The 21,948-nt window shown below is 38.5% G+C and overlaps 1 protein-coding gene across 3 annotated transcripts in view; it reads left to right on the forward strand.

The window, feature by feature from the left end:
• Window positions 1–21,948, forward strand: part of LOC102696634 (serine/threonine-protein phosphatase 2A 55 kDa regulatory subunit B gamma isoform) — a 163,443-nt gene that overhangs the window by 115,106 nt on the left and 26,389 nt on the right. For all 3 annotated transcript variants that reach the window (XM_069190224.1, XM_015344887.2, XM_006629607.3), the window contains 4 exons: window positions 716–813; window positions 2,059–2,224; window positions 7,649–7,761; window positions 12,699–12,876. In XM_069190224.1, the coding sequence (XP_069046325.1) occupies window positions 716–813; window positions 2,059–2,224; window positions 7,649–7,761; window positions 12,699–12,876 (555 nt within the window). The remainder of the gene's footprint in view (window positions 1–715; window positions 814–2,058; window positions 2,225–7,648; window positions 7,762–12,698; window positions 12,877–21,948) is intronic.

Consider the following 21,948-nt stretch of genomic DNA (forward strand, 5'->3'; position numbering starts at 1 on the left):
TGTTGGCACAAACCTGGTTTCAGTCAGAATACTCAACATGTGTTGTCTAATAATGAGCATTTTTTTAAAATAGTGTTTAGGGTCTTCTGGGTAGCTTGAGTATCTGAACTGGTTAAGGGCTTAATTTTGGGTTACAGGTTGGGCTGTAACACTAGAACATGTATTGTAGGTTTAAATCCTGTGCACTGCTAAGATCTGCCAGAGTTGACCAGGGTTTCTTCACCTTGTCGTTGCTGGGTGCCTGTGCTCTTACAGTGTTACGGGTGAGAGTTGCCATCACCAATAACACTGTACTTGGTACCTTATTGTAGCTGTTTGCACTATGAACTTGCAGTGCAAAAACTGCAGGCAAGCAGGTGTGCTGATCGTGTGGGTTTTGCTGGACAGTTTGTTTTTTTCAAGTTATTTTCAGCACAAAACTGTCAGTGCTTTGTCCTTCTCTGTTTTCTCTCCTCTCCTTGCTTTTTATGAGCTAGAATATGCTAGACCCTTAGAAATAGTATTCACATCAGGAAGGCTTGCGTGATTTCTTGATGGATTTTTTTTATTGTATGGAAGAAAGGCTCTATGATAATGTTTCCACCCCATCGGTGACTCCAGTGTGATACCTGAGCTCACCAACCAGTTTGTCATCATCAAGGTGACATAGAAACCATAAAGAAAAATCATGCTGTGAAATATAGTGTACAGCTGATGTTTTCCCTTTTTCTTGCAGCTGATATAATTTCCACAGTTGAGTTCAACCAGACGGGAGAACTGCTGGCAACCGGGGATAAAGGAGGTCGTGTTGTTATATTCCAGAGGGAGCCTGAGGTAGGCCTTCCTGCTTCTACCCAGTTTTGCGTGTTTCTACTGTTTGTGCTTCACCAAATCGTCAGTGCATTTTCAACTTTTTCTTTCTTAGGCATATGTGTCCAGGGATTGACTAAATACCCGTTAAATCATGTTTGCCATGTAGTGTTTGAGAAAATACACAAATTACATTACGAATATTGTTAATGTAAATGGACATTTTTTTTACCTGTATTATGATTTCTGACCTCTGCTTTGCTAAACTCTGCTGATTTGATTAATTAATAATAATACGGGTTTAATCTTTTTATTAATCTATATAAGAATCTTATTAATTAAAAGTGAAGTATATCTTAATTAAAATTAAAGTATATACAAGGATTGTATATCTGCTATTCATTATCATATCACTTGTAATCAGCAAGCAGCGATCAAGCAATATATTGTATGTACTGTATATGCGTTTACATTTAAATTGTGAAGTAAACAGAAATTATTAAAATGCTACAGAAGGAAGCTATTTACAGTACATAGTGCCAAAAAGAGTGCTATTCCAAGAAATTATGAATTCCTGTTAGAATGTTAGAGGTTCCTCAATTCCAAGAAAAAAATCCTGCATTTAAAATAGAAATAAAAAAGCCTTAAAAAGGCAGTCTATATTATTTTCAATATTGTATGCAAGCAGTTAACACCCAGGTACAGTTACTAGTTTACTTTAATGTATAGTTTTAAGAGGTTATATGGTAGTTCCGGGAACTGTTGGGGTAGCATTTGTTTTCCATTGGATCAAGGCTGTTATTAGTCTGCAGTTAATAAGAGTGATTAACCTTTAAAGAATCACAACGAATCACAGTGCTTTTTCTGAAATCCTGAGAGGAGATGGCAGGGAGCTATGCAGAGATGAATTGATGTGGTAAAGGGGAAGACGGTATTACTTATTCTTTATTAAAAAAAACACCCCAGAAACACCCTCACAGCATGTCTGTGTGATATTGAGATTCAACTGCACAGGATGATTATTTTCATTTGTACTGAAGAAGAGTGTATCAGCTACTGATACAAGGCTCATGAGGCTTTCATTGTAATAATCACATACATAGCCACCACATGGTGCAAAATAACATATCTTTACAAAGTCAGCAATTTTATAGACCTTTGCAAAGCTAAAGTATGTTTCCAGTCATAGACATAACCCTGTAACCCTCTCTCTTCAATACTCTGTTCATTTATGCTCATACATTTTTGTGTTTTCCTTTCCAATTCCAGAGTAAAAATGAGCCTTACTGCCAGGGAGAGTACAATGTTTACAGCACCTTTCAAAGCCATGAGCCCGAGTTCGATTACCTGAAGAGTTTGGAGATTGAGGAGAAGATTAACAAAATCCGCTGGCTGCCTCAACAAAATGCTGCCCATTTTCTTCTGTCAACCAATGGTGAGAGAAGCTGTCTGCTAGTGGCGCTGATCATTTTCCCTTTCTTCTCTAGGTACCTTACCATTCTTGAGATTAGTTGATAGCTCAGAGCCTGTATCTCAGTGTGGATCATTAATCTGAAAGCTGTACAGCCCTGGCTGGCTACGGTGTGCTCCACCCCCCTTTTTTCTGCACTGCTGAGTACACTGGGAGTCTTGAAAGACAGAGTACAGTAACTCTAATCCCTCAGAAGTGGAAGACCATTCTGAGAAATGCAAAGCAGCTAACTGGAGCAGTAGTGAGTCAGTACTTCATACTCTGTATGAAGAGCAAGCTGCAGGGTATAATAATGTATCTGTTGTAATTTTCATAGGGTTGATGGATAAAATGTAAGAGCAAAAGGCTTTTAGGGGCTGCTGTGAAGTTATTTTGAGAAGTGGTTAAACCTCTTATAAGCACGAAATAAAGAATGTTCTCTGCCATTAGACTGATTCTATGTTTTGTTCTTGAAATTAGTTTTTATATTGATTTACAGCAAATTATCCCTTTTTTCCAACCTTAGCATCGTATTATATGATCTTTAAGAACTTTAATTACTAAGTATAGAGTTCAGCAGATGGACCTAGTTATATTGATAATATAATAATGTCAGTAAATGATATGTCAATGATATAGCTGTGAGTTTTTTCTTAACTATTGAATACTCTCTTTAAGATCATATAACACCCAGCTTGGTATATAAAACATCTACAAAAGGCTTTGATTGACCAAAAATATGCAATACCCAGAAGCTGGCAGTTAAACAGGGTGTACTAGATTGCAGGAGTAAGATGAGGATGCAGTGTAAATTAGACAATCTAAAATTAAATTATTGTTAAAATGTTTTGAAGTTACTGAATACAGACTGTAGTTTTCATAAAGGAGATAAGTGGTTCTTGTTTACTCATTTCATCTGTTTTGTGCTTCAGGCCCACTGTAAATGTGCTTTCTTTAGAAGTGGCTGGGGGTGGTTTGGGTGACACCTCAGCAGCTGCCACAGCCCGCTGTCATTTTTGTGCTTACGGCAGTGTGTTCAAATAAGGTCCTAGAGCTATTGGAAAGAATCTATGCTTTCGTGATGACTTCGTATCCCCTGGACTGATCCTGTGAATGACAGGGGATGGCGTCTTCCAGCAGTGTTTTTAGATATTTAACTGCCACAGTAACCTCAGGACACATGTAGTGCAAGTGTCTTATGTCGGACCTCTTCTATGATTCTCTAGTGATGCTCTGCGTATGTTGTACTAAACCAAAGGGCAAGTTAAATATATGGGCAGAATCGGAATTCTATATGTATACAGTATATGATATATTCTTCCCAAACCTTCAGTGATTTAAATCAAATGATTTTTCAGGCAGGCTGGCACAGTGGAGCACTGGTTAGCATTGTTAGATGTGTAGAGTTTGTAGGTTCAGCCTGTGCTCACGTGGGTTTCCTCCAAGTGTTACAGTTTCCTCCCCCAGTCCAAAGACATACTGGTGGGTTAATTGGCTTCTGGGAAAACTGACCCTGGTATAAGTGCGTCCATGTCTGCGTTGTTTGCTCTTGGTGGACTGGTATCCAGTCCAGGGTGTATCCTGTCCTGTTCCTGTTGCTTGCTGGTATACGCTCCTGCTCCCCAGCAGACCCTGAATTGTTCACCCGGAGGAAACTCCACTAGGATAGCACCCCATGAATTGAACCCAGGGACCGAGATCTGCGAAAGAACAATGTGTACCACTGAGCCATTAAAAACAAAACATGAAAAATTAACTTGTTAGAGGATATTGTCAATATTACTTCAGGAAATGCAGCATTGTTAACAATATTTGCAGTAGATAAATTTACAATAAAGTCCCATATCAAAGTGTTCTCCTTTGTCTTCTGGAAGGTGACAATTACAAATTACACAGACATATTATATGAGTACAAAATATACTACTGCAGCCAATATGAATAAAGGTGTCATTTTTATTTTGCCTCACTAGAATTTGTTTTTAATTCAAGTTCTTTAAAATAATTTTAGCATACATTATACTTTCGAGGGCATTTTTTATTTTTTTTGTTTTACTGAATGGGGCTTTGAGAGAAAACAAATTTTAATGAGGAAAGCCAAAATCACTAGAGGAGGAAACACTTAATGTGAGAAGGCTACATTGACTACAAAAAAAGTCATGGTAAAGCAAATGAAAATGAAATCTGGGAAAGACCCCTGTAGTATATCAAACAGTGAAGACAGATACTGTAGCCTTGACATGGGCTTTCAGTAAGGTCAGATATTGCAAGGTCTCAATCCATGTGCTGATTCCTGCAATGATAGTGCGCTGTGTTGAAAAAGTCAAGACTTTGATTAATTAAAGTGTCAGAGATTCTGACTGGGACTCCCCAAGCAGTGGTGAACGATTGGCTCAGTGCTGCTGTGGGTAGGGTTGAGAAAAAATAGCAACTTTTTTCATTACTTTAAAGAAAATGTCATAAAAATGTGACAGAAAAAAACAAAGTTAAAAAATTGTAAATTCAAACAAAGCAGGGAGAGAGAGTAAGATAAAGGTTTTTAGCAGACTCAGATATCGCTCCAGTTCCTTTAAAGATCCACGTTAGCTTTTCAAAAAGATTTTATACTTCTGAAATCTAGAGCTTGGGCAGTAAAGCATTTGTTATAACAATAGCATCATCATCTTTCTTCTTAAATGTAGTTACACCAAACAACATAAAACCTAAATTCATTTTGTGCTTGTTTATCTTTAGATACATACTGTATACGTATTTGAATCACTGCAAAAAAACAGAAATATCCATATCCAAAATATGTGAATTATTGTTTCCTTGTGCAAATTAAAAAAAGAGCATTGGCACTCAATCTCAGCTTCCAATCTTTAATAAAGCTACGCTTGACTGGACTACCTGTGAATGATGTTCCTGATCAAAATGTATTTGCTACAAAGAGTCCAAGAGTTTTCCCATCTTAACCTAGTATTTCACAGCTGGAGAATGTACGGTTTATTGATTTTGAAATAGGAAGATTGCCTTTTTTGTTCATGAGGAGATCATTTCCAGTGAAAGAGTTAGGAGAGTCTAATGAAGGTAAAGATCAAGGTGAGCCTTTTACAGTATTTTACGAGACCAGTTTCTCACTACTAGGGACAGTATTAATAATAATGATGTATTCATTGGCCAGAGCAAAAACAACAAGTTCTGTTGGGGACTCTAAAACTAAAAAGCTGTCCTTCAGAGCTGAGACCTTTGCTGTCCAAGATGTCAACAATAAGCAAGAAACAAATGAAAAAATGGGTTCTTATGTTTAATATTCTTGTTTTAAATAAAGAATAAGGTGAAAAATGTGGTATATATTAGAGACCAATAGGAAAGTTTTTGCTGTTTTTGATACAGCCTGGATGAGCCACCAGTCCATCACAGGGCAGACACACAGACACACTCACACCAGGGCCAGTTTTCCCAGAAGCCAATTAACCTACCAGCATTAACCTACCAGTACCACACCTGAAGAAGGCTCCACGGCCAAAACATTTTCTTTCTTCTCTTTTTAGCACGGAATAAACCTATTACTTGTTCCTTTGCAACCTGCCAGTCTTTTGACTGGGAGAAAACTACAAAGACATGCTGGGGTGCAGGGATCCCCCAGAGGAAACCCCCTGTAAACCCAGGGGAACATCTACTGTAAGCTCCATGCAGATAGCGCCCCAGGTCTGAAATGGAACCCTGGACCCCACCACTGCTGCCAAGCAGCAATGCTAAGCAGTGTGCTGCTCACCTCCATTTTGTAATATTGTTAATTAAGATGAGATTTTTAATGTTCTTAGTTTTTCAAACAAAGTCAGAGAAGAGTTTTATTTTTTTTTGTTGCATCCTACTTTGAACACATGGAGTGATAAGACAACATAATGATCTTTAACCTACCCTCCACTTTAGTGACCACAGTTACTGCCTTGGATGTTCATGTTGTGTGTTGAACAATGAGTTTTTGTGGTATGGTTTATGTTGACAGTAATTCCTAGATGTTTTGCATTTTATTACGTGTCTGCTTCTGTAAATGCTGTAAGAGAGAGCAACTTAAATTTCTTATGACTAAGGTACAAACCGGAAGCTTTGGAAAATGTTTTTTTTGCTTTTTGCAGTGACAGTGTTTTTGATTTATCCCCTCAGCAGGAGGGTCCTATCATCCTGTGACTGACCTTATTCATGTGATTGTACCGGCATTGAAGTAGTAAAATAGCAGACGTTTTCATTTAATTGGTGTTGCTGTGGTGCTTTAGCTGGGGGCAAAAGCATTCGTGTTTTTGCCTTCTAACTATAACTCCCCAATTTTTTGGTACAAAACAACTGCAATTTTGGCAGCTCTCTCATGGGAGGGTTGGTTTCAGGACTGATGGAGTTCACATGAGGCAGCTGCTGAAATTGTTTTTCCATAACAATGATTCCCCAGTCCTGGGGAATACAGGGGCCCTTAGCGCGGTGACCCAGCCAGCTGTGTTTGTGTGTGTGTGTAGCTGAGGCTTGCTCATATTTGCAGGAGACTGAGGAAAGCATTTTAAAAATTAACACTGATGAATATTTCTTAGAACTTTATCTTTTTAATCATTTCAGTACATACCAAGAATTTGCATATTTATTCATCAACCAATTAATCGTCTAATTAGTCTAAGGTTTTTTTGGGGGGGAAGTGCAAAAATAATAAGGTTAGATAATCTGTTTTCATCAATTAGGACTGAATTTTCTGTGGCATTTAGAAATTTGCCTTCATTTAAATTTTTCTTCTGTGTCTTCATCTGTAAAATGTTATCTGCTAGTTTTTCCTAATTTTTTTTGTTCCCTGAAATGCAGAGTAAGACCTCTCACAATTGCCTTATATTCTTGATTAAATTTTGAGAAGCTGCTTTTTTCCTTTCTACAGTACACAGTTCCTGCATTAGTCATTACACTTTTTGATTAGTTCAGTACCTTTTAGATTAGTTTAACAGATAAGTACTAGTTAAGCAGTGAAAATATGTGGTGAAAATATTATTAACATTTGACTGTTTCCTAGATGTTTTTTATGAAAGTTTACTGTTGAAATTGGTTTAGTCAAAGGCAATTTGTGAATTGTTCTATTTTTATAAAAGTCTATCCCTGAAAAATAAAACACACACCACTCTACATCAACCTTTGGGTCCCATAATTCATTCTATCCCTGCAAGCTGCCAGTGAGGATTGTGTTTGATTTGACTGGAACTGATCCTCTTGAAAGTCTCAGCTCACAGATTGGCTTCTTTATTTTTCTCCACGAGCTGCTTTAGGACGTCACCAAATGACGTTTTGCTTTTGAGTTGTAGCAGGTAAAGGTCTTCTGTACACAGAATAAAATGTATTTTTTGTGGGTTGTCTATTATCTGTTTCTGATGTTTACCCATGTTTTTTTTGTCCTATAGATAAAACTATTAAGTTATGGAAAGTTAGCGAAAGAGATAAGAGACCGGAGGGGTACAACTTGAAAGATGAAGAAGGAAGGGTGAAAGACCTTTCAACGGTGACATCTCTACAGGTAACCTCTTAGCTTGCTGAACCTCGCGTCACCTCAGTGTCATTAACATTTACTGACATTCCTACTGTACTCATATGTAGGTGGCATTTTCTTCTGGATTCATTTATCCTGTAACATTTGAATTGTGGAATAAATGTCATGCTTTAAATAAGTGTCATTGCTGCCCAGAATTTTACTAAAGACCTCAGAAACTAGACCACAGCAGAGCAGCAGCATACACAGCAATACAGGCTGAAAGTCTTGCAGTGGAGCTCCACGGCGGCTCCTCTGCATTCTCTGCCTTACAGGGCGTCCAGTCCGAGTTTTACCCTGATGTGGGGAGATTCAGAATTCTCCCTCTTCCAAAAAACACCATAAGCTTCTCCCCATCTGACTTGAGGGAAAACCGTACATTCTGAGCACGTCACTTCACTTCCAGACACAAACCCGTTGTTGAAATGCCAGCCACAAGCCCTCGCGTACTTCTCGCAGTCCTGCTCCTCCTGGCACAACAATAACTGTGATAACAGTTGTCCGTTATGTCTATTTACAAAGTGCTCCCAGTACTCTGAAAAACTCTGACGAGAAGCTAGAAAGGCTGGGTTGTATTGTTTCCATCTTCAAGCTTTGCCCATAAAATCAATCCATTTGTTATACACAGGTACTGTACTGAATTATTTCTAAATCCGTTTTAAATCTTGGAATAACCCTGTGGCCTTGGGCATTCATTCTAATCAAGTGCTCAAATGCTAAGACTAATTGATCTCTTAACTGAACTGTTGCTTCCCTCATCTTGGTTACAAAATCTGTAGTTGTTTTGCCAAGAAATTTAAAATGTCGAACTATGTCATACAGTACTGTATGTCCTAGGCTTTTGTAAGCTTTTTACAAAAGTGAGTTGTAAATTGTTGCAGCTCAGGATTTCCGAACTGTATCAACTAGGTGACTAGAAGACCAGGAAACCAAGGGAAAGGTAGGACTGGCAAGGTGACAGACACTCCAGAAATGTACTTTGTGTGTTCTGACATTGACCTAATTCCTTCAGACGTGTGAAAAAGGGGATGTCTGAATCTTGGAAATTGATAGGAACTGATGTTAATTGATGACCCCCGCTTTACAGACTTTTTTATGTGGTGTAATCAAGCAAATATGTCAAATAAGGTTTTGTTTATCAGCCTGGGCAATTAAGGGCTCATTTGGAAAGCAAACCAGAAGGCGAGGGGATACTCTGACACCAAGGCTGTAAACTGCTGTTCTAAAGGATGCCCTTTTTTGTGAACACCTAGATAATATTTTTTCCAAACCCAATAAAATCTAACAAGTAAAATGACAATTTCCCTGCCCAGACACACAGCCCACGGCCATCCCCTTCAGTGGTATTCCCTCTCCACGTTTTCCCTTAAAATAGTGAGACAGCTGCGGGGCTTTGAGTGCAGCAGCAGCTCTTCAGTCTTTACCATCCCCCACTGGTACCATGGATCCTTGCAGTGGGTGTGATGACTACACTTGCTATTAACCTTAGTACTAAAATTAGTTTATATAGAGATGTAATAGAAAAACAATACATAAAGCCAGTGCCTTTGCATTCTATCAGACAGATTATGCATTGTGCATATAGATAGCTTGCCCCCCCAGAAGATACCCTAAGCCAGCATTGCAGAAATACGTCCTAAAAGACATACAGTATAGGAAGCACAATGCAAAAAGACTAATAAAAAATTAAAAATGTAGTTATTTTGTCATTCTGATTCAACTCCATTTTAAAAGGTAGTCCACTCTTTGTGTACTTAGACCTTTAAATAAATTGTCTAGATGTATTAAAGCAGGGATGAAGAAGTTAAGGGTCCAGTTACAATATGTAACATTCAACTGGCGACTGTATAAGATTTAAACAATATAATTTAAAAAAATACTTCACTGATGACATTAAGATCAGAGGTAGAATGAAGATGGAGGATTTTAAGGCCCTTGATGAGTTCCTCACCCCTGATATAAAGGTATTTTGTTTAAATCCAGAATATACTGTAGCCACTCCAAATTACAGTTGGCTGCAGTGTCTTCTTCATTCTCTCTCAAAAAAAAAACAATTTGTCACATGTACAGTATATGGGAAAGAACGAATTTGTCTAGCTTGCATATTCCCTCTCTAAAGGTGTAAAAGACCCATTCTTAACTTAAACTTAACAAATGATAGCTTTCTTTAACTCAGGAATCTGACTAAAATATTTTTCCACAAAGAGTAGCAGATGTTTAAACATTTATGTTTACTTGCACTTTCAAAACATAGGTTTCAAAACAACTCCATTCTTAAAAACGTTTATCAAGGTGTGGAGGTTCCTGGGATCCCACAGGCAAGAAAGCCTGTCCTCTTCCTTCCTTCTGCTTTGCTTGTTTTAAGATAACTTTATTGGCTATATACAATTTCTTGCATACCCCAGCTTGCTCTCCATGAGACACACAGACAGGAAGAGAAGCTTGGGGTCAGAGAGCAGGGGTCAGCCATTTTATACGGCACCCCTGGAGCAGTTTGGGTTAAGGGCCTTGTTCAGGTGCGCAATGGAGTAAGATTCCCCTGCCAGCTGTGGGATTTGAACCAGCAACCTTCTAGCCTCAGGCGCAGATCCTTAGCCACTGTACCACCGCTCCGCCCAGTGGAGCCCTATTTTCTCAGTGAAAATAGGTCAGAAAACAGTAGCACAGGTTTGATTCTGTCTTCCTGTTCAGCTACAGTATGTCAGTCGGTATAGTGACGGCTGCTGGAGAGAAAGGCCACATGGGATGTGGTGATGGTCTGGACAGTGATGCGCTGTTGAGATCTCCTCAGGCTAATCAGGACTTTTTAACAGCTGTCTAACACATCACAGGGATCTTCGAAGTGCTGTTTATCACAGAGCTTTCTAATGAATAGCCTTGTGGTGGCAAATGTCATTTTGCGGCATGACTTCCTTGTGAATTTGACAAATTGAAATGATAAGAATGTGCCATAAAGGGTGGTGACATAATTCTTCATTTTTTAAATTTAAATTAGATTTTATTTTATTTTTATGTGAAACAATAGGGGTCATTCAAATAAGCCAATTGAAAGACAAAAGCAATATTTTGAACACTTGGCAATCTTGAGTTTTACAGTAATAAAAGGATCTGGATCTTTTTATGATTAACTGGATTACTGAATGACATAATAAAGTATCAATACATTTAATTGGTCAGCGTAGTGTCACGGTCTTTAGCAATGGTGCCTCATCTCTCTCGGGTCCTGGGTTTGGTTTCTTGCTGGAGTGCCTCCTGTGTGGAGTTTTAAGTTCTAGTGTGGTCACATGGCTTTTTTTCCTCTCAGAGGCACGCAGGTGAGACCAGCTGGTGCCTCTTGTCCTTTTGTATGGTTAGGCTTTGGCTCCCAGTAATCCTCCATAGCTGAAGCACAAATGCATAGTGGAGAGAGTGAGGGATGCACATACCCTTAAAAAAACAAGGAAAACCCTTGGTTCCACAGATAAAGATGTTTTGAATGCGAAAATCTTCCTCTGTGTACTACAGAGAAATGACCAAGGCAGTGAAGACATTTTGATACAGTAAATTCAACTGCTGAGAGCAGACACAAAGGCAGCAGAAAGCTCATGATGCTACCATATGCATGAAATTACCAGAACCCTGCAAAATGCTCTCTGCCAGTTTAGGCACTAAACCCTTTAGATGTAGACTTAAGAGAGTCTGCAATGATAGAGTCTGATTCAGGGTCTCCCTTTCTGACTTGGATTGAGACAGTCTCAGCTTGCAGGCAGGAGTGACAGCCAGGTGACAAGCAGGCCACTGAAATCAAGAACAATGGCACCTTGGTGATGGTAGTAAAAATACATTTTGTGGATAGTAGTTTCACTTTTATTGCTGCTGTCAACAGTCCAGGTAGCTGTATTTCAACTGGCTAAAGCTTGTCGAACCAAGATGTTTTAGATTTAGAGAATGTTAAATACACCTGGTCATGTTAGTATTAGTATACCATGATTTTCCGTGACAAAACACTAAAAAAAAAAGAGATGGCCCACTGCATAAAATGTGCAGTAACCCTTAAGCAACCTTTAATAATTTGTTGAAGCTTACCCAGAAATGCTGTCGAATCATTAAAGTCTCAAGCAGATTTCTTTTTTTAACAGTTGGGTTCACTAGATTGGTTTGCCTGTCTCTTTCTCCTCTCAAATCTGAGAGCTCCCATCAGTAAGGAACAGACAATTGCATGGTCTGCTATCTTCAAAGAGACAGAGGAACGGGTGCTTTTGCTTTTGTCTGATTTTTATCTCCATTGGTTTTTCCAAATTTCATTTCACGCCACATGATTAAACTGAATCTGCTGCTCAGTAGAATGCATCACAATGAGATAAGGCTTCCTGCTGTCTGAATAGCTGATTCTCACAGAGTATGTTTTTTGTATCACATTATACAAGCACAGTTTTATTTCTCTCTCACATTGTCATTAGTATCAGATTGTATTACCTAACGGAAAAAGGGATATCAAATTCCACTGCGTGACAACTTATTTAAATAACAGTGGCGGCACAATCACTTCCACATTGACTTCAGTGAAAAGGACTTAAATAAGGGTACTTGTAAACTCTGTGAAGATACATATATTTACATATTTTGATTTCATTTCAGAGATTTCAATTTTTCAGATCTTTTTGAAAGGAATACACCTAAAATTTGCAAAATGATTAAAGAGACTGAAATACAGATTTTTCCTTGTTGATTCATGTATCTGACAGTTGGGATGTTTAAAAGCATTTTCTAGTGATTATATTTTAGTTGATACAGTGGGTTTTACATTTTATCCATGCATTTTCTGTATTTTATTAACCATATGTTCTTATTCTTTTCCAATTATGTTGTTAATGTAAAATATATTCTCCAGACAACATGAAATTGATGTGAAACTGATAACTGACTGTCTTTATTTACCTTCCCAGGTGCCAGTTTTGAAACCCATGGACCTGATGGTAGAGGTGAGCCCACGGAGGATCTTTGCTAATGCTCACACCTACCATGTCAACTCCATCTCCGTCAACAGTGATTGTGAGACCTACATGTCTGCTGATGACCTCAGGATTAATTTGTGGCATCTGGCCATCACAGACAGGAGCTTCAGTATCCTTTGAATGATTTTAGAGTGATTAATTGCAATGACACTTGTTTGTTTGTTTCAACCTGATTAGGTCTTCCAAATGAGAATAATCCCAGACATAAGAAGTGATAATACACAGAATTGCAGTTATACTATCTGCAAAGTGTAAAGAGATCAGTCTTAGCTACTGTATTCTGAATCAGACAGCATTGGTGTGAGAACAAGGTGGTGGGTGTTCTTTGAAACAGTTGGTGGTTGCATTTTAAATCTGGGCAGATACGGCATAAATGCTCAAACCCCACAGTCTCCTTAGTGGAGCACACAGTAATGAGGCAGCCTGTGCAACCTACAGTAGAAAAACAAATGGCTTAATTTGAAAAGATGTCATGTTCTGAGCAGGATGTTTTGGCATTTTATTACAGAATTAGAGATCACACTATCACTAATCAACTTAGATATTTTTCGGTTTCATGCAGCATGTTCAGAGCACATTTCACATAAATAACAGATACCTCGCTAAAAATTCAATGCATAGGATTACGTCAGCCTTGGGGGTATGCAGAATCAGTAATGGGGTGCAGGCTTAGGTGTTCTTCCATTTTAACATTTTTAGCTCTTTTTGAGGTAGATTGGATATTTAGAGTAGCTACAATGGCAGCATTCACCTGATCAGTCACTCTTCATCTTCAGGGTCACTTGGCATTGTGTTGGAGCCATCGGGAGATGACTGTGATCCACAGTTGTAGCAGTTGTAGCCTCTGGTAACAATTAGGAGAGTAGGCCAGCTGGGAGAACAGCACACAGTTTAATGAGTGTTTGATGGTAACATAGATAGAATACACCTGCAGGGTTAAAGGATCTCCACTGCATTCTAATTGTCTTCCAACTAATAAGGTATTAGTGGGTAATAGACATATTAAAAAATAGCGTTTCAATTTAATACGCCTTCCATGAAAACCTTGTTGCTTGTGGCTTCAAATGAACGATAGATTGTATTATGATGTTACTCAAAATACCATACGATATTGAATGTTATGAAGTTCTATACATGCTAGTGCCACCACATATCGTAAGCTTTTGTTATATTGCTATATTTGTTTGTTTTATTTGCACATACGGGCGAATGACGAAGTGTAGACAGACTCTTTCAGCCCTCACACCATCAAGCAGCTCATCTTTAAACATACATGCTCCACAGCAGTAGAGCTCAGTGCTGGTGACTCTGATTGGAGAAGAGGTACATCACAAATCTGCAAGTGCCCAGAGGGCTGCAGGGGTCACCACTATGTTTGCCAAGAGCCAAGACAGGCCTGGCCAGCTGTTCTCAAACTATCCTATGCGGTGCTCAGCCAGTTGTGAGCTGCCGCTTTGAGGAAACCTGGTCACAGTTGGTGAGTGACACGACCAAGCCTCGAACCTGCAACACCTGGATCATAAGAGTTCAGCCTGCACTCACATGAACACCTTTTCTGCTGAAGCCAACTGTGAGCACCCCCCCTCCATTTTCCTCCAGTTACTATTTTACTTAAATTGTTTGAGATAAAGGTCTTTTAGGTGCAGTTTACAACTGCAGTATCATATAGCGACTCCTAACACAAACCCGGTAAGTACTGTAAATGACCAAGCCATCCCTCTCTTTACACACTGGGATGCCAGCAGCAGGTCTCTTAGATAATCACATACTGTAGGTCATGGAGAAAAGCTTTATTTACAGTGTAACACCTGATGCTACCAGGCCAGTTATCAGGGCAACCAGAAAATACCACAAAGCTTCAAGATTTTCATGCACATGCACTTTATTATCATTAATACTAGGATTTAATGTTTTATTCTAAAAAGCTGTAAACAGGGAGGGTTAGTAGAAGGGAATATGAAATTAAGTAATGCACATAAGCATTATGTATGGGCGAAAAATGTGTAGAAAGCTTTATTGTCAGAATTCCAATAATCAGATTTATATTTTCCTTTCCCCAATTTCATTATGTCTCCATTCCCTCCCTTGTAGTTCATTTTTGCTCGGGTAACCGAGATCTGTAAAAATCAGTGAAGCAAGAGACATTATTAAATCAAAATGAAGAAAGATATTTCTTGGAACCAGAGGCAATTCGTTTTTGTTTTGAGGCAATATGTATCTTTGGGTGGGTAGCTGCGTCAGCATGCGTAGGCTGCAAAGGAACAAGTAATAGGTTTATTCCATGCTGAAAAAAAGAAGAAAGAGAACACAACGTTTCGGCCGTGGAGCCTTCTTCAGGTGTGAGAGAGACAGGGCAGTAGGCAAAGGTAAAGTAGCGGGAGAACAAAGGTTGAGAGGGAGGAGGAGTGAGAGGCGGGAGCAGGGGACAGAAAGAGAGGCCAATCAAGAGGTGTGAAGTCAGAATGGGTGCAGAGAGGTGTGAAATGAAACTTCCAATGAATGGAGAAAATTTAAAAGAACAGTAATCTATCGTTAAGGGAAGGGAGAATGTGTGATCCTAGCTGCAGAATAATTTTAGTTTCGGTGGTCTTTCTGATGTATGAGTTCGGAAAACCGTCTTTGAGAACACAATATGTATCTTTGTCATGAAAACATCTTGAAAATCTACCTTCTTAAGGGTCTTCAGGACATTCATTTGTCCTATACAGTTTATGGGATTTCTTGGTTAATTCTAAAGGAGTGTAGCCATTAATTGTCATCCTATAATTTATGAAGCCGATATAACTGTAAGCCTAGGAAAATAATTCAGGTCTCCTATCTCCAGATAGGGTGCAAGGTGACTGGAGAGAGACTAATGATGAATTGGAAGGTCTCCAGCAATTGTTCAGGAGTAGTACACTATTTTTAATGAAAATTTGACTTAAAGATAATACTTAAGCTAATATATCCCTGTAGATTTTCAGGATATTCATAAAATATTCTGACAAGTTATCATGAAGAAAAATAAGTATGCCATTTATAATTGTCACATTTCCTCATGAAGAAGTGTTTAAGAAAGAAGTTAAATGTGTTTTGATAGCTTTTCCAGTATTAAAACCACAAAATATGACCTAATTACAGTAGTTCCTGTGTCATCCTGCATATTAGTAGGTGTTGATGCAGTACAGATCAGCCAAAGGCAGACTGTTAATTTTTCCCTAAACATTGAGTTATTAAAGGCTACTATCAGATTAAAAGAAGCTGTTTGACTTTAATTCTTCTGTTCATAAAAAGAAGGATACCGGTTTGAAGACCTGAAAAGGGTCTTTCAGGAGTTCTTTTCAGTTTTACAAAAACAACCTTAAGCTATCAACTGCTGAATGCATGTATACACGATTTGCAATTGCTGTAATTTGCAATTGTGCCATTTTAATAACAAGTGAGTGTTAGTGTTAGTTGAGCCAGTAGGGAGCCCTCACCCTGGACTCTGTGTGGGTCTTAATGCCCTATTATATCTTGCCACCCTTCAGATGAGACATAAAACCAAGGTCCTGATTCTCCATTGTTATTAAAAGTCCCAGAGAATTTCTCAAAAAGAGTAAGGGTATTACCCCCGGTGTCATGGGTAAATTCCCCCCCTGGCCTTTACTGATCATGGCCTCCTAATAATCCCCATCTATGAATTGGCTCTCTTCACCTCCTTACTGATAGCTGGTGTGTGGTGAGCGTACTGGAGCACTGTGGCTGCCGTCGCATCATCCAGGTGGGGCTACACGATAGTGATGATGAAGGGAAGTCCCCATTACCTGTAAAAGCTCTTTGAGTGGAGTGTTCAGAAAAGTAAATAAATGTTAGGATTCTTCTGGTTATTATCAAGCAGTATTTACTTATTTGTTTTTGCCATTAGCTTTTTGAATTATTAACTGAAATGATACTCAATGCCTGTGCGTTTAAGCTTTGTGGTGGGTGTAGAAATGGGGCACACCTTAGCCTGTCAAGTACTTCATTGCAGAGAAAAGGCCATTCCAGTGGCAGCTTCCTGACATTACTGTTCGCACCCTGGTGAATCAAGTTGAACAGAAATTCGGGCAGTGTTCTGTTGTCTTGCTTGGAGTTGGTGGCTAAGATGGTCGCATATTGTTTTGAACTCTGCTGCTCCTGCTGAAACGTAGTCTCAGAGTGAGGATTAATCAATGTCGGCAATCTATTGAAGGAAAATACCCTGCGGTTGACTGTGTGACCTGTCATATACGACCATATGTTGTTAAAACCCAGACTACTGCTCCTTCTCAATTATCTCTTAACCCAAGAAAGAATTGGAACAAGATGATAAATAGTGTATGAAATTCTGTGCTTATTTCTGTCTGATCTTGAGAGAGGATGGCGAGGGGTGGAATTTGAATATCTTAATGCAGTGTAAAGAGATTGGAAGTATCCTGGGTTATTACCATGGAAGCAGAAATCCCAATGGAAATCAGAGGCCCTGTGCAGAGAGGTGTCAAGCCTCTAGGTGATAATTGCAATAGACTCACTTCCTAGCCAAAGCCGATGAAGCTCACTCATTAATGAATTTGGCCAATGCTACTCACTGGTAGAAAAACAAGTCTGAAAAGTTTATCTTTTTGTGCCCCATTTTAAGGACCTGCAACAATTCATTACAAAGATAATAGTCAGTTAAACACAGTACCTGTACCCAGGAAGCAGCTGATATTTTCTATTTATAATTTCAGTATATATTTGGAAAGCAGGCCAAAACATAATATACAGTATACAGTAGCTATATTGTAGTACTGTAAATATAGCTACTGTAAGTATACAGGCAATTCTGGGTTCAGTTATCAGATTGTAAATTATATGCTAATGTTTTCTCTCAGATAAGTAATGCTACCTTTTAATAGTAATTCAAGATTTTCGTGTGTTCACTGTGTATATACTATATAAGGGGTCGTTTAAAAAGATTTCGGTTTTGACCAATTTGGAATTGATGTGGTTACCTTTCTATTTCTTTTTGTAAACAAAAGAAAATTAGCATTACTATTTTAAAGATTGTAACCCTGGTTGTTATTTTTAAAATGTTGTCTTTAGACAGTAACTTATGAAACAAGAAATGTGCTTGCTTTAAGATTGAAATAGTGCACCTTGCATTTTTGTAAATCTAAGTAGAAGTTTCAATCTCAAGTGACATATTAAAACAAAACTGCAGGCTGCTTTCATTTGAGCAGAATTACAGTTTAATTCCCTTTTGACTTGTACATTATCAGTTTGGATCGGTTTCTTGTTCCATAATACTGTATACAGTATTTCAATATTAGATGAATATTAGAAGTTTCAGAAGGGTGGCACAGTGGTGGTGCAGTGCGTTGCTGCCTTGGGTTAATTCCAGCCTTGGGTTTCTATCTGTGTGGAGTTTGGATATGTTCTCCTGTTTGCATGGCTTTACACCAGGTGCTCTGGTTTCCTCCCACACTCCAAAGATATACTGGTAGCTTATTTCTGACTAAATTGGCCCTGGTATGAGCATGTTTGTGTCTGTCTGTGCAGTGATGGACTGGGGTCCAGGGTGTGTCCTGCCTTGCGCCTGTTGCTGGCCAGGATAAGGTCTGGCTATCCTGCAACCCTGTATTGAATTAAGAGGTCAGAAAATGGCTGGATTGAAGAGCTGAGATTATTGTTATCCTGTTGAATTAAGGTGGCAAGAAAAATCATGAATCATACACCCTACAGTGAACTTTAACTTCTATTGGTTGAGAAACCACACTATATGGAATTGTCCTTTCTCTCTTTTGTTATGGAGATTCACCCTTACGGATCTCATGTCTGTTCTAAGCACCTCTAATTTAAGCCTCTTGATTCCACAGTATTCTCTAAAAGCAGAAAATACATGGGCAGATATAGTATTTTCCTTGAACTGTTGCTTTTGTAGTTGTTTTTATTGGAAATTCTTAGTATTAATTTTTGTACCATCCAGTTTGCAATCCCCAGCTGTTAAGATGGCTTCATCATCGTGATCTTGATACCAGTGAAAACAGGGGTGAGGGCAGTGATTGCTTTCCTCAGAAATGTTCACTGTAGGAGAGATGTGTTTCTGTTTGAAAGTCCCAGAACACCCATATCAGAGTAAACTGTGATTGGAGGTGTTACACTACTCCTAATGACCTAAATGTCATCTCATAGGCACTTGTCAAGTTGCAGATTTTCTTGAATACAATTCACAGTCATTTCCAGACATACTATAGCTCAGACCTCAGAGTGCACTCTGAATGAGTAGTCCTTTTTAGTTTGGCTGTGGGTGTCTGAAACAGCCCAGAAGCAAGTTCCCTGGGATTCTTTGAGAAACAGCTAAATGTAACCTCAGATCAATTAGCTGTTAGCAACAGAATTTGGAAGTACGGTATTCTGTAATACTGTGGAAAAGGTAAAACAGAAAAAGTAATCCTTTATAAATCAAGTATAATGTTTTCTTGATTTAACCATTTTTCTGTCAATTCTGAATTAAGATCAAAGCACCATTGTAAGCACTGTATTTAGACATTCACAGAGAATGTAGTTTTCATGTTTTTGAATTGATAATGATTTAAGTACTGTATCCAAGACCCTTTCACAGACAGTTCACATACTCTTTGGCAGAGATTCACTCTGACCCTCACAAGACTGCTTTAGCTTGTGTTTGCCTCTGGGCATCTGTGTGAAATCTATAATTAGACCGATGCCTTAGGGACAGATTATTTAATTAATTGGAAGAATCATTTTTTCTGTGAGAAATTCTACTAGTGGTTCTACTGGTGCCAAACCTTTCAGTAGTTTATCTTTGTATCTAATCCTGTATGCTTAAGACAAGCAGGGTTTTGCTAATTATAAAGAAATAACAAAATGACATTACCTAATTACAATTCTGAGTATTTCAAGGCAGAAGACTCGGTTGCTGGGATGAAAATAAAAGGTTGAAGACAATTGTTGATGCGAAATGCAAAAGGCTTCTTTCAGTATACATAATGGCATCTTCCCCTCAGTCTGCTTTTTGACGGCCATTATAGTGAAATATTGATGTAAGAGTTTAAATAATTAACGTTATAGCATTTTTTTTCCAGCAGTACTTATGACAAACGTTATTTTATTCAGCTTGATTCTGAATCATCCTATTGTGTTATCTCAAGTCATTTTTTTGGTTGATTGAGGTTTCTTTTGTTTGATTTTTGAGGAATGTAAACCTCAGAATAGAATCTCACTAATTATTCCTTTACAGAGCAAGATTATTCAGATACAAACTCTGAATAGAATTTAGCAACTTGCCAAATGTTAAATCTACCTAAGGCAGAGTAGTTTATCAGATGTTAACAATAAAATGATTGGCACCTATTCATGATAGAAGATGCTAGTTATGAAGAAAAATGTAATTTTTGCTAAAGGCAAGCTGCTCTCTCTGTCTTAATATAGTATGTGTTGTTTTTTTTTTCGTGTTTGATGTTCCCTTCTCTGGCGGCAGAATGCACAGTGGTTAGAATTGTTGTCTCATAGTGCTGGGGCTCTGGACCTGGGGTGCTGTCTGCATGGAGCGTGTAGTTTCTCCCTGTGTTCACTTGGGTTTCTTCCCATGCCTTTAGGAGGAAAAGACATACTGGCAGGTTATTGGCCTCTGGGAAAATTGCCTCTGATGTGAGTGTGTGTGCTGTGATGGACTAATGTCCCATCCAGTGTATATCCCGCCTTGTACCCGTTGTTTGCCACGACAGGGTCTGGCTTCCCAGCAACCCTAAATGAAATAAAGTAGTTAGAAAATTGGTAGATGGGTAGATTTTCCCTTTTCAGAAGTGCTGAAAAATGCATTCTTAGGAGAAGCCAGTCCTTTGCGTGTGAAGGTGAGCACAGCAGATCACCTGGCAGGTTTTTCTCCGTTCTCTGTCCTGCTTTCTCTTTTCCGTGAAGTCTCTCTGATTCCTCATTTAAAGGATCTTCTGAACATTTTGGAATATTCACCTCCATTTAACTTCACCCTGCGTTTACTTTCGCAGTCAGCTCTGAAAGGCGATGGGGTTACTTCAGTAAAATAACTACAGGATTATGTGGCCCCCTGTGATGTTTTAATATTAACATTTAATTAGCGAGTTGTATTGATCAGAGAAGTTGTGTTTTTAGGCTTGGCTATACGGGCCACTGATTTTTCCTTCCGGTTTGTACATAGCAGGAAACCCGGGGCTCTGTATGAACTCTGTCTGCCAGAAGATATAAGTAGTGTGTCAGTTTAATAACATTTTAGCTCACTGAAGCCGATCATAGCGGGAAATGATCCAGAGTACCACGTGAGTGTATTCAATCAGCCCACAGGTCTTTGAAAGGATGCTGGTGTTTCGAGGTCAAACGCAGGGCTTGGGAGAGATGGGTACTGCCATCATCTTTCAGTTTGTAATTAATGTAAACCATTTAATCCTTCTGACATGGGTGGTATGGATAGATCATTGGTACTTACACTTTTATCTGTTGCAGACTCTAGGGAAACCTGACGTTTTGTGCTGCAAAGATTTTGGGTTACAAGATGCCAAAAATATACATCTGAAGATATTACAAAATGGTCTGTACAGCTTTTGCACGCCACTTAATTGTACATTGTGTCTTAAGGGGTACTTGACCATTTCTTGGATTGAAATACTGCTCTTAGTTTCAAAACAAATTACCTTTACACTGTATACATTCCACTTCTTTCATCAATAATTCAAAAATGTTAATACAAATAATTTGATGAAGTGTTGACTTTGGAAATTATTATAGTCTTGAATTTTCAACTGTGGTTCTTCAGGTTCAAATATCCTCATTTGACATCTTTACATTGTTGTGTAATGCACTGTACATTCAACACAGTAACAAAATGAGGAGAATGATTTTTACTGTTGTGTATCAGGAATAGAATTTTATTTGGTCTATTTATAGCTTATTGTTAAGTACTGTATGTAATATATGTACATTTTAATGAATGCGTGTCTACCACATTTGCTTCACATTACAAATACTGTGGTTTTTCACAGCTCTAGAAAGAACCTCCAGTTGCTACTCATTTGTTTCTTTCAATAATTATTTTCTGAAACACTGTAGATTAGTACCCAGAGGGTAATGGCCATAATAATTATGTTAGAGTTCACAGCATGAATTACAGTTAATTTTGTAAACAACAGTGCTCATGCCAGCATTAATCCTAATAATTAATAATCCT

The sequence above is a fragment of the Lepisosteus oculatus genome, chromosome 1 (assembly GCF_040954835.1).
Source record: "Lepisosteus oculatus isolate fLepOcu1 chromosome 1, fLepOcu1.hap2, whole genome shotgun sequence".
NCBI lineage: Eukaryota > Metazoa > Chordata > Actinopteri > Semionotiformes > Lepisosteidae > Lepisosteus > Lepisosteus oculatus.